Source organism: Alligator mississippiensis, chromosome 11, assembly GCF_030867095.1.
Source record: "Alligator mississippiensis isolate rAllMis1 chromosome 11, rAllMis1, whole genome shotgun sequence".
In the NCBI taxonomy this organism is placed as follows: Eukaryota; Metazoa; Chordata; order Crocodylia; family Alligatoridae; genus Alligator; species Alligator mississippiensis.
The window spans coordinates 1,858,966-1,872,726 of NC_081834.1; the positions used below are offsets into that span (position 1 = coordinate 1,858,966).

Here is a 13,761-nt window from a genome sequence, read left to right on the forward strand (position 1 = left end):
CTGCACAGTAGAATTAGGCTACTGCACCCTTACTGTCTTGTGTAGATGTGCCCACTTAGTGTTAATTGGAGTGAAGGTGTTAGAGAGACTTCTTTATTTTCCCCACTGGGCTCTTCTCCTCCCTTTGGACCTGCTGAATAGAGGCATTGATTTCATACAATCTGATCTGTGGCTGCCTTTGCACAGCACAAATACTTCCTGTATGAAAGTGCCGAGGTGCTTCTGTGCGATGTTGGAGATCTTCAGTCCATGGGAACATCCATTATGGTCTGTGTCTGCAGAACAAACCAGCTGAAGCTCTCTGCCTCCGAGTGGTTCCCAGTACCTGCTACCACAGATAAGAAACCAAGGTGTCAGGCATCCTTTTCTGATGGGGAAGGCTCTTCCTCTGCACTGGTAGGCACTGGGCAGGTGCTTCTCAGGCATCTGTGTCCTTCTGGATACCTGTGGGCTAGCACCTGAGTTCTCAGGCCAAGTTAAACTAACAGGTCGTGCCATTTCTTTTGACAGAAACTTTGATTGGCTGAAATTGTAAAAGGGATGTGTAACAACAGTGGTTCCACCTTGGAGTTATCAAGAGACACTAAATTTGTTCTAGAAATGTGATTGACTATCATGAATGTGACCAAAAGAATCATAGGAAATGAGGGCTGGAAGGGATGTCAGGAGGTCACATCTGGTCCAGCCCCCTGCTTACAGCAGGACCAGCCCTAACTACATCATCCCAGACAAGGCTTTGTCTAGCCAGGTCTTCACAACCTCCAAGCATGGAGACTGCACCACCTCTCTGGGTAACCTGTCCCAGTGCTTAATTACCCTCCTCGTGAGAGTTTTTTCTAATATCCAACCTCAACTTCCCTTGCTGCAGCTGGAGCCCATTGCTCCTTGTCCTGTATCTGCCCCCACTGAGAACAGCCCAGGTCCATCCTCTTTGCAGCCCCCCTGCAGAGAGGTGAAGGCTGCTATTCAATCCCCCTTGGTTTTCTCTTCTGCAGACTAAATCAGCCCAGTTTCCTCAGCCTTTCCTCACCAGTCCTGTCCCACAGCCCCACAACCATTTTCATTGGCCTCCGCTGGACTCTTCAATGTGTCCACATCCTTTCTGTCATGGGGGGCCTGCAGCTGGACACAGGACTCCAGATGTGGCCTCCCCAGTGCCAAGTAGAGGGGAAGAATCACTGCCCTCAATCTGCTGGCAACGCTCCTACCGATGCAGCCCAGGATGCCGGTCGCCTTCTTGGCACCAAGGGCACGCTGCTGCGTCATATTTAGTTTATTGCCCACTGTCCCCCCAGGTCCTTTCCTGCACAGCTGCTGCCCAGCCCGCCACCCCCAGCCTGCACCGGTGCAGGGGATTGCTCCCTCCTCAGTGCAGGACGTTGCACTTGTCCTTGTTGAACCTCATGAGATTTCTTTTGGCCCAATCCTCCAATTTGTCCAGGTCTCTCTGAGTCCCAGTCTGACCCTCCAGCATATCTACTATGCTCTCCAGCCTGATGTCATCCATGAACTTGCTGAGGGTGCACTCTATGCCAGGGGTCAGCAACGTTTTTGGGCAGAGTGCCAAAAAAGCTTGAGACCTCGACTTGTAAGATGTTGGTGTGCTGGGGCGGATGATGGGGGAGCCACAAGGGGCCTGATCCTTGCTGCAGCAGTGCAGCCCCAGCCCCTTCCCTGCCATCTACCCCTAGGCGCGAGTGCCAAGAAAAATGCTTTTGAGTGCCACACTCTGGCACCCATGCTGGGGGTTACCTACCCCACTGTATGCCATCTTCCAGATTGTTAATGAAGATAATGAACAAAACCTGCCCTAGGACCGACCCTTGGGGCACTTTCCTTGATACCAGCTGCCAACTAGTCATTGATTACTACTGATTGAGCCCGACAATCCACAGAGAAGCCCAAATAACTAAGATGTGAACCATGCCGGTGTGCAAATGATCCATCATGGAAGTCTAAACTGCCTCACACCAGGGAATGCTTCGCTCTTGAGTTGAAACCATTCCTGTGCAGACTCCGCTTCGCCCAAATTAAGCATTGTAGCAAAATCTTGTGGTATTTTTCTGTTATGCTAGGAGCATGGGGAACATGCAGGAAGAATTTATGCTCCTGCTTGCAAACAAAGAATTCAACCCGGTTGGTCTAACACAAACCTGGTGGGACCTTACCCATGATGGGGCAGTGGGCATTGAGGGCTACAGTGCACATAAAGGGGGGAAAAAAGCAAAGAAATGCTCTTGGTTGAGCAGGGAAATCCAGGAGAGCCAGGAGGGGAAAAGAGAGGCTTACAGGCTGTGGAGACAGGGGGCTGCCACCAAGGAGGACTATACCTACTTGGCTGGAGCTTGCAGGGAAGCAGCAAGGAGAGCCAAAGCGGAAATGGAGCTTAGGCTGGCAGCAAAAGTTAAAGATAACAAAAAGTCATTCTTTAAATACATAGGAAGCAAAAAGAAAGTGCAGGGCAACACAGGGCCCCTTCAAGATGGACTAGGGCAACTGGTAACAGATAGGATGGCCAGAGTGGAGCTCCTAAATGATTTCTTTGCATCTTTGTTCCTGGACACGGATACAAACATACACCCCAATGGGACTTTAGGTAAGTGCGAGACAGATACCAACCCACCAACTGTTAGCAGCGACGTAGCAAAGGGGCACCTGGAGGGGTTGAATGTATTGAAGTCAACAGACCCTGATGGTCTTCATCCTAGGGTACTTAGGGAATTAGCTGGAGTTATAGCAGAGCCACTGTCCTGAACACCAGGGGCATCCAAGATACCTTAAGGGCAAAAAAAGAGGCGTACAGGAAATGGAAGCAGGGGGTAGCTAGCAAAGAGGAGTACACGTCTTTGGCTTGCACGTGCAGGGAGTCGGTCAGGAAGGCCAAGGCAGCTCTAGAGCTCAGGCTAGCATCAGGGATTAAGGACAATAAAAAGTCCTTCTTTAGGTAAGTTGGGAGCAAAAAGAGGGTGCGGGGTAACATAGGACCCATACAGGACAGGCAGGGGAGCTTACTGATGGATAGCAGGGACAAGGCAGATCTCTTCAATGAGTTTTTTGCCTCTGTCTTCTTAAATGGGAATCTAGACTAACCCTCAACATGCGTCACAGACATCAACAAGGGGAACATCAGCTGACCAACGGTCAGTGCTGACATGGTAAAAAGACACGTGGAGGGACTGGATGTATTCAGATCACTGGGGTCGGAGGGACTCCACCCATGGGTAATGAAGGAATTAGCAGGGGTCATAGCTGATCCACTGGCAAGGATATATGAGTGCTCATGGTGCTCGGGTCAGGTCCTGGAGGATTGGAAAAGGGCTAACGTCATCCCAGCCTTTAAGAAGGGGAGGAAGGAGGACCCGGGGAACTATAGACCAGTCAGCCTTACCTCTATCCCTGGGAAAATCCTAGAAAAAAATTATCAAGGAGCACATCTGTGAGAGCCTGCTGTCTAATGTGATGCAGAGGGGCAACCAACATGGGTTTATAGCAGGCAGGTCCTGCCTGACTAACCTAGTTTCCTTTTACGACAAGGCCACCAATTGTTTAGATGCAGGAGTCAAGGTGGATGTTATCTGTCTGGACTTCAAGAGGCCTTTGACACGGTATCCCACACCAGCCTTATAAATAAACTAAGGAGATTTGCCTTGGATGATTACACGGTAGACTGGGTAGCAAACTGGCTCAAGGGTCGCACTCAGAGGGTGGTGGTGGATGGGTTGGTGTCAACCTGGAAAGATGCAGGCAGTGGAGTCCCTCAGGGCTCAGTCCTGGGGCCGGTGCTGTTCAACATCCGCATCAGTGATCTGGATGAGGGGGTGGGAAGCACCCTGTCCAAATTTGCAGACAACACAAAATTATGGGGTGCAGCTAACACCCTGGAGAGGAGGAACCAGCTCCAGGCTGACCTAGACAGGCTGGGTAAGTGGGCAGAGAGCAACAGGATGCAATTCAATAAGGACAAGTGCAAGGTGCAGCATCTAGGGGGGAACAACTGCCATCATACCTACAGGCTGGGGGGCGACCTTCTCAGCTCCACTGAGGCAGAAAGAGATCTTGGAGTCACTGTTGACTCCAGGATGAACATGAGTCGCTAATGTGATGAAGCAATCAGCAGAGCCAGTCGCACCTTGTTGTGCATCCACAGGTGCTTCACAAACAGGTCCAGGGAAGTGATTCTCCCCCTCTACGCAGCACTGGTCAGGCCACAGCTGGAGTACTGTGTCCAGTTCTGGATGCCGCAGTTCAAGCAGGATGCAGACAACCTGGAGAGGGGCCAAAGAAGAGCCACTCGTCTGATTAGAGGCCTGCAGGGAAGGCCCTATGAGGAAAGGCTAAGGGACCTTAACCTCTTCAGCCTCTCCAAGAGGAGGCTGAGAGGGGACCTTGTGGCGGCGTACACATTCATAAGGGGAGAGCAACATGAAGTAGGCGACGATCTGTTCACCAGGCACCCCCTGGAACGACAAGGAACAATGGCCATACACTACTGGAGAGTAGGTTTAGGCTGGCATTAGGAGAAAGCTCTTCACGGTCAGGGCTGCCAGGATCTGGAGTGGGCTCCCAAGGGAGGTGGTGCTCGCCCCATCCCTGGGGGTCTTCGAGAAGAGACTGGACAGGCACCTGGCTGGGCTCACATGACCCCAGGGTTGGTGACCCTTTTCTTGCCTGCCAGGGGTAGGGGGTTGGACTACATGGCCCATTGAGGTCCCTTCTGACTCTAGGAATCTATGATGATGATTGTAAGCAAGTGTGGATTTCCATGATTCGTAGAAATCGAATAGCTGGGAATGGATCATTTTAGCAGACGTGCGCTACTGAAAACAATTCTTTTTTTACCCTAGATTTCCCTTCTTCATTAGCCATATACCCCTAGCATCTTGCTCGCTATCTGAACCATCCCAACTGGTCTCAAACCTTCTTCCCACCTTAAAATGTGTCAAAACCCATAAGCATTTAAAGGAGAACTTTCAAATTTGATGACTGGCCATCTACACATCAAAGTAAGGTGCTTGGGCAGGGGTGGGCAAAATACGGTCCACGGGCTAAATGCGGCCCACCAGGCCATTCTATCTGTTCCATGGGGCATCTTAAAAATGTATTAAATTCATATTTATTCGTTCCTGACAACCTGTCAAAGCTGACAGGAGCCAGGGGCAGCAGGACCCAGAGGGAGCTCTCAGGAGGCTTGAGCAGCCCAGTCCTACCCACCTGCAGCCCTTCCCTGCTTTTCTGCCCCTGCCCTTCTCCAGCACCACGTGGCTCCCAGCTGCATCCCTGGACTGTGGAGCACAGGATCACACTGGTATGGGGCGGGGGTGTTGTGTGCATTCATAGGGTAAGTCCCACACACACACTCCACCATACACATGCACCCACACTCCCCCTCGCACTGCCATACACAAACCCCAGCCACCCTCCCCCCACACACAACCCCCCACAAACCCCATACCCATCCACACACACATCCACATGCTCCCTCACTCCACATACCCACCCACCCACCCACCCACAGCACCCCACAAACCTGTACCCGCCCCCTGCAACATACAAGAGTAAGACTTAATTTAAGCTATTGTGCTTAATTTAAGTTCATTAAACTTCATTTAAGTCACCTCTGCGCACACTACACAAACGCATGTAAATCAGGACAAAATATTTTTTGAAATCAAATTAATGAATGTTGTAGAGGTTTGCTTTTTAGAATATAATTTGGTATTTTTTGGTTCCGAGATGGCAAAACCCCTTGCCGAAAGAAGTACTTTTGGGGGCAAGGGGAGGGACTTTGGGGAGTTAAGGGGTGGCACTTCCAGTCACAAGATGGCAACCTAGGGGGCAGGGAACCTGTCAAGGGGTGGGGCTACCCATGCAGCCCTTGACAGCTTGCCAAAACTCAGTAAGCAGCCCTCTGCCCGAAATAATTGCCCACCCCTGAGCTTGGGTTTGTCAAAGCATAAAAAATCAAGTGATCAGACGTTACTCCTCTGCATTTTGGTCACCCTGGGATGCTTTGAAATTAGGACTAACACTGGAAAAAATCAATATGCAACATTAGCAAAAGCCCTTATGCGTTTTAAAATGTATCTGAACTCTGTAGCTATACAATCCATGTTCAAATCACAAAAATAATCTCTCCACTCACTAAACTCCAAGGACATGCAGGAGCATCTTGATTTGTCTACACTAGCATGCATCCATTTGTACCCTGGCACATACGCCTTCTCCAACGGTTGGGTTCGTAATGAAAAAATAATTGAATTTTCACAAAGAGAAGTTTTCAAACACTGAACTTCCTTTTATAGCAATTTAATTTAACAAACTTGTGAGCTACATCCAGTAAAAAAACAAAAAAAACAACAACCCCAAACCAAACCCAATGAACTTGGGGACTATTTTTAGTACAATCTTAGAGCCCTGATGAATGCAGTGAAGTTGTATGGGACGGACACTACTGTTGGGAAAGAAAACAGGAGCAAATGCAATCCCTTTAAATAGAAAAAAATTACATTACATTGGAAAGAAACAAAAATACACGTGGTCAAGTCATGAGCTGCATTTTACATACAATTTATGCAAAGGAATTTCCCTTGTCTTCTTGATTGATTGTGTCACACCAGGCGTGTGATCTGGCACATACAAAAAGTGTTGCTATATTGGGAACAATATGCCTGCATTGCACAATATCGTTTCATTGATACTGCGCTCAAGTTCCATTCAAACCAACGGGAAAATCCCATTCACTTGAATGCAAATAAACCGGTGTTCGCTGTCTCCAATTATGTCATCGTCTTTTGTTTCCTGAGGAGTAATCAACAAAGGAAGCTCTACCCAAAGGTTTCTGACCTTCTTCCAGGAACCAATATAATAGTAAATCCTTCCTGGTACACTGAGGGATTAACATACAGTCATTCCTGGAACCCTGATAAAGAAGAACAATATCTGCCGTAGTATGCATGTACCCTTTCTTTGTACAATATTGGATATTCTAGTTAAAAGAATAGACTAACTTGAACAAAAGTGAATCTATAATAAGCAGAAAGATTTAAAAATTCGTAGGAACGCAAGCAAAACCTTAATCAACCCTTAAACTCGTATAACATATGGGAATGGTGTGCAGAAATCCAGTTGTCATTAACAATCCAGTTTGCCATTTATGCCTTCCTGAGAAATAACAGAGAGAAGGTAAAACAGCAGGCTATGCAACCCAAACGCGCTGTTTGTCTCGCGGGCTAGACTTTTCATCGATCCCTACTAATGGTCCAGTAGTACTTTTAATTCAACAGCCATTTCCCTCCCTCCATTCTTGGTTTGATCTCTCTACCTCTTACCTTCTGCCAAGACACATGCATGCAGACATGCAGCTGCTTTGCACAGAAAACCAGCAGCAGTATTAAAAAGTAAAGAGTAATCAGATGTGCTGAGTACTGAGGGATCTGCAAACCTAATACTTTGGGTGGTAAAGACTAGTTCAGGTATTTGTCTCTTCCTTGCACCTTCTGATGGGCCTCAGCTTCTTGAATTATGGAGAATGAAGTTCGGTGTGTAAACATACGTATGCATATTTTGCCAGCGTCAAGTCCATTGCGGAACAAAACCATCGGCTGCGCTGTTTGGAATGACAGATGCTCACTTACACACATATATATAAAATAATAAAAAGACCCTGTTGGTTTTGTGCTGGCCTGCCAACACTTAACAGGAGGCTGAAAGTGTCAAATGATAGCACCATAAACCCCTCCGAGAGCTCTCCCCCCATTCCTGCTGTTATATGTTAGGTTTCTGATGTGTTCCCTGCTAGATCAGCTACTTCTAGGTGTGACCCGAAGGACGGGAAATTGGAGCTGTTGTCTGCTACTTGCTCGGAAACGGCGCGTTTCTCCATGGTGACCAGCAGGAACCCAAGTGCTACGCAGTGAGAGCCAGATCCTGTTTTCAGACAGATGAGCTGAGCACCATGTACTGTAGTAACCCCCCCCCCCCCACAAAACAAAAAGAAAAATTAAAACAAATCGAAACGTCCCTGTGTTTTTAAAGAGCACCATATGGATCTGCACAGAGGAACACGGTTGCAACACCGCATTGCTAGAGGAACAGCGATGTCGTGGTCCAAGACTTCCTTTCCTTCGCTGCATAGCTTTTGTTCTCCTGAAGCCTCTCCTTCTTCTTTGTTTTCCGCTCCCCCTCTAAAAAAAGTACCTTTCCACCAAAACGGTTTCACCTCCTAGAGGCACGCTCGTTGCCCCGGTCGCGGGTGCCGTGCCCGTGCTGGCGGCAGGTTCGGCAACACTGCACGTTGACCGTCGGGAGGTGGCACCTTCCCAGAACCCGCAGGGTCTGGCAGAAACCGAACGTCAGGCGGTCGCGCTCGCAGACAAAGCCTGAAGGGGAGAAAGCAGAGAGATGGGAAGGAAAACCCCATTAACATCAGTGCCAATACCTGTGTTTGGGCAACAGCAGAGAGAACAAAGATGGGTTCAGCCCAGAAACCGGAGTCGCCTTTTCTCCCGGTGCTGGACATGGGGGAACAACTTTGCAAACTTTAGGTGATAAATAAATGCTAACCAGTTTTGCCAGCGTCCCTAATGAAAGGCTGGTGAGCCAGGAGATAACGAGGTGATTGCCAGTGGCAGCACGGGGTGGGCTTCATCCAGACCGTCCTCTCCAGGCCGGGGATCTACGTCCCATGTAAAAGCCGTACCAATGACTCTCTGTGCAGGGGCCTCGCCTAACTCTTCTCTTCTAAACTTCCCAGCAAAAGATCAAGTCAATCCTAGGCACACGGCACTGTGCAGCATTATGAATGCAAGTAATGTCTCTTAGTAGGCAAATTCACCCACATACTCTCAGCTAAACCCCTTAGTATGGATGCTGTCTGCAGAGCACCTGTCCCAGCAGTAGGTAGCACTCACAAGAGAGCTTAGTGCATCCTTGAGACTCTTACAGCCGCTCCATGAAATAACTGCTTGGCTTGTAAGGACCATCAGTCGCTGGGCTGGGTTTGAGGCCTGCTCTTCCATCACAGGAACCATCCCTGACCCTGGAATTGCAACCCCCGATTTTTAACTACAACCCTCCTATAATCCTCCGGTCTTCTAGCCCTCTGTTAAACCCGGGTGGCTCCTCAGACTCTTGTTTCGGTCCCGGACCAGCGGCTCACAAATGCGAGGAGCATCCCCCGCTGTGCTTGTGTGCTAATGCTCTGCCTGCCTCCGTCAGAAAAGTCGGTTTTTGCCGCTCAGGAATCAAGCTGTCAGCTCAGTGAGCAGGGCAGCCTGGGAAATCACCCCAGACCAGGCAGACTGATGTCCCTCCTGGGGACTTGGAATATACTCATGGAGTCACAGACAACGAGGGTGGGAAGGGATGTCAGGAGGTCACATCTAGGCCACCCCCCTGCTCCAAGCAGGACCAGCCCCAACTACAGCATCCCAGACAAGGCTTTATCTACCTGGACCTTAAACACCTCCAAGGATGGCGATCCCACAGCTTCTCTAGGTGACCTGTTCCAGTGCCTCACCACCCTCCTAGCGACAGAGTTTTTCCTACTATCCAGCCTTAACTTGCCTTGCTGCAGCTGGAGCCCATTGCTCCTTGTCCTGTATCTGCCCCCACTGAGAGCAGCCCAGCTCCATCCTCTTTGCAGCCCCCCTGCAGGGAGGTGAAGGCTGCTATGCAATCCCCCTCGGTCTTCTCTTCTGCAGACTCAATCAGCCCCACAACCATTTTTGTCGCCCTCCACTACCGTCTTTGTAACAAGGCCACACTGTTGCCTCATATTCAGTTTATTTCCATTCCCCAGCACAAGAACAAGCATACTCCTTTCCACGGCCGTGTTGGGAGGGTAACGCTAGGTTTACCAAACTGATTTGGACCTCAGCATTCTCATTTCAGAACCCAAATTAGTCCAAAATATTTCAAAAGTGACAAGCATCCCTGATGAGTTCTAGATGCTTTAAAAAACTTTCAGGCCACTTATCTGGAAGTATAAGATAAGGCCCCTGAGCTGAAAAATCTTTACCTGCGAGTTCATTAAGTGACATAGTGCAAGGGTTTCTGTTATTCAGGGCAGTTCTGCTGCTCAGAGGTACTGGGGCCTGCTTTGTTTCTTGCACGGGTTTGAACTTATGGTCTGATCCCGTGAACTTTTGCCACTGGCTTCTCTAGGAGCAAGATCAGCCCTTTAGATCCAGGGGAAGCTGCTGTACCGATAGCAATGGAGACCGGAGCCCCTTGCTGCCAAACAGAACAGGTGCAGAACCAACCGCAGCATTTCAGCCCCTTCCAGGGATGCCAAGTCGTTCCCTTCTTGTATCCCTGGGAACGGCGATATGCGAGCCATCTTCATTTTGCCAGAGTTTGCTTTCATTTTTCAAAGCTGTCCCTGCTGTTCAGGGTTCGTGACAGAGACAGCAGGTCAATGACATCCTAACAGTGCAGATAATTCATAGTGGCGCACCGAGAGAGGTTTTTTGGGCCAATACTGATGGCCGGTTTTTAACGAGTCATATCGGCCGATACCGATCCAGTGTCCAGGGTCCTATTGCAAACAGCGTGGGAATCCTGGCTGACTGCTGCCCTGCTCTTCTACCCAGATCTTTAATCCTCTTGGAGACACCTCTTTTTGTTTTTCATTCCCACCTATTTAACATCAGTGACTAACGAACATTATGGAGTGCTTGAGCGCCAACTCAGGCCAGCTGGACCCATCTCTTTTCTTTTCTCTTCTGTTACTCATCACTTGCTAAGCCGGGTTAGAGGGACATGCCTGAGAGGAAGCAGGCTGTGGGGAAACCTGAGGTCATGCCTTTTGTGGAGCAGTAAATGATTGGCAACCCTGTCGAGGTGAAATGGTCTTACCTGCATATGTGACTCAGGTAATGGCACTGGCTTGTGCATTTGGATGGAGAGTTTTGAAGTGTTTTTAACCCTGCCATTCAAATGCTCTGCTCCCATCTCCATAATCAGCCTTTTCTTTCAGGAGAAGGGGTGGAGTGCTGCCGGCTGAAGTGTGGCAAAACTTTGAGGCTTTGAAGAAATTAGGGTTACCTTGAAACGCACCCCTGCCTCGCAGCACTTGGACAGGGGCGCAACCTGGTGCAAGCACACGGCCGTGCTCTAGTACTGGTGGCAAGCGGCACAACCCCTTTGCATTTGAAAGCCTGGTGAGGAAGTCACTTCCCCATGGGACTTCTGGCTTTAAAGGGTGAAGTACCATGAGGAGAGCAGGCAGATATTCTGCTTCACAAGGAGTTCATTTGGCAGGGGGCTACTGTGAAAGGCTAAACATGCAGTATCACAGTCTTAGGTGGCGACAAAAGGCCAAGACCCGGTGGCTTGGATTTGAAGCTAGACAAATTCACAATGGAAATCTGGTGTGAAAGGGTAACAGGGAGGGGCATGAACCATTCAAAGATGGCACTGTGAACAAGAGCCATTCTGCCCCACCGGCCTCTTTCAACCCAGACCGCTGCCCTCTCTCTAAAAGATTTGATCCTGCCCAAGCACCGCACTTTAACAAGGATGTGGACAAGCTTGAGAGAGTCCAAAGAAGAGCCACCTGTATGATCAGAGTCTTATACAGCGAGCCATATGAGGAAAGGCTGAAGGATCTGGGACTCTTCAGTCTGAGGAAAAGAAGGATGAGAAGGGGACCTGGTAGCAGCTTACTGCTAACACTAGGGGAGTACATCAAGGGCTTGGTGAGCAACTGTTCACCAGGGCACCTGAGGGGCAAACCAGGAATAATGGCCACAAATTCCTGGAAGACTGATTCAGGCTCAAGATTAGGAAAAACTTCTTTACAGTCAAGGTGGCCAGACTGTGGAATGAGCGCCTTCCAGACGTGGTGCAATTGCCTACTCTGGAAATCTTCAAAAGCACACTAGATAGTCATCTTGCTGGGGTCCCCTGACCCCCAGTTATCTTTCCTGCTTGGTGCAGGGGCTGGACCCGATGATCTTCTAAGGTCCCTTCCAGCCTTACAGTCTATAAAAAAGCAGGAGTTACTGTTACGCTACAGCTCAGGCCATAGGATCCTAATCGTCCCTTTTCACCTTAAAACCTATCACACGGCGCACAATGAAGGAGCAAATCACAAGTGTCTTGTTCCCCTTTCTGCGAGAGCCCAGCGTCTGCTGAGATAACTGTTCCCCGCGGAGAGTCCATCAAAGGTGCAGTTATTCTGTCTGCAGGAATCACTGTGAAGCGCTCACAGTCTGGTGGGATTAGACACTGAATACTAACCCGATCTATTAAAGCGATGCTAAAATGCTGCTCAAGGCCGAGGAAATTCGGAGCGGGGACCAAGGGAGAGGACTGAAGTGTTCCCAGGCCAGATGAGCAGCTCTGTGCAGGCGTGGGTGCCGTCCCCCTCCGAGGTCAGCTCTGTGAGAAGCATCCTTGCAAGGGAGATACCGGCTGGCCCGGGACACACGGCGGGAACAGGCCTGCTGTTCTGCAGCATTCAGGGGCTCGGGACAAGGGCAGAAAGGGACTCCGGGTATTTTGTGCAGAGGCTTGTCTATGCTGTGTCAGCAGTGAGTGCCAGAGAAGATGCAGCTGAACACACCCCAGCCACCCGGATCCCTGGACATGTACCAGAGCCAGAGGTTTCCCCCCGAGGTGCTCCCAGATGCATTCCCAGCACCCAGAGACCCCTGGCTTGAAAGCAGCTGCATGGGCGACCCTCTGGCTCTGATGCACCTCATCCGGATTGAATGGGCTCCGTCCTGGCCTCCCCAGGCCGTGCTCCTGACACAGCATGGACAAGCCCTCGCAGTCCAGCCCTTTGCGCCTGGGCTCACGGCAGGGAGCAGACCTCTCGGTACGATCCTGAGACAGTTCGTGCACTAAATGAGACGAAGTCCCTGAAACAAAATCCCACCTCCGCTTCACACAGCCAGGCTCAGCCCAGCGGAGCAGCTCCGTTTTGGAGGCGTTCGAAGGGATCCCACGACTCTGCTGATGAGGCTGGAAACCGTAACGGGGGAAGCCGGGTTCTGGCTGGGGGCACTCCCTTCAAGTAGATCCCCCGAGGGCAGGGACAGCAGAGGTGGGGTGTTTGAACAGCCCCACGCCAGCAAGGCAGCAAAATGAGCTGTGAGATAATGGGTGGCATTTAGGGGCTTAGTCTATTTTAAACAGTTTTTTCAAGGCACAAAGAATTTTTGCCGTTCAGGAAGAGCTGTTGCGGGGGGAGCAAGGAAGGGAGAGGAAATATCTCCATTGGAATAGAAAAGGCATTAAAAAAGGCTAGTAGCTTTTGCTAGGGAAAGGCTGGGAGGCGAAGGGCGGGAGCGGGTGTCCGAAATGGGAGAAGCCGGCTCTGGTTTGGTGTCTCGCAGCAGTCGTTGCATTAACCACTGACGGCTACATTTTCTCTCACGGGAAATGGGGCTTTGGCCCGTCCCTGCACCAAAACTTTGGTCCATGGAGCTGATACCCTATGAAGTGACGGTCAGTGCCCAGCGTCCCTCCGACTCGGTCCCCAAGGGCCTCTCAAAGAGGGATGACCAACAAAGTGTCGCCATCTCGCTGTTCAGACTGATCCAGGCCGGAGGCCGTCCAGGTGTCCCGGGCTGTTGCCACCACCCGGCAGGCTCAGCCAGGGGCAAGGAGCTCACATCGTTTTCTAACAGAGATGCCATTTCCCTCAGTCAGCTTTGGGGTGGGAGAGCGCCGGGAAAAGCATCACTAGACAGAGATGATACAGCTTAATGGTATTTAAAACAATCACAAAAAGACACAGGAGTACACTTTTGC

General features: G+C 50.1%; 1 protein-coding gene across 1 annotated transcript in view; it reads right to left on the reverse strand.

Moving 5' to 3' along the window:
- Positions 1-6,290: 6,290 nt before the first annotated feature.
- The window catches only part of ADAMTS7 (ADAM metallopeptidase with thrombospondin type 1 motif 7), a 137,853-nt gene continuing 130,382 nt past the window's right edge, over positions 6,291-13,761 (reverse strand). Inside the window, exon 24 of the mRNA XM_014601147.3 lies at positions 6,291-8,378. Coding sequence (XP_014456633.2) covers positions 8,215-8,378 — 164 coding nt within the window. The 3' untranslated portion in view covers positions 6,291-8,214. The remainder of the gene's footprint in view (positions 8,379-13,761) is intronic.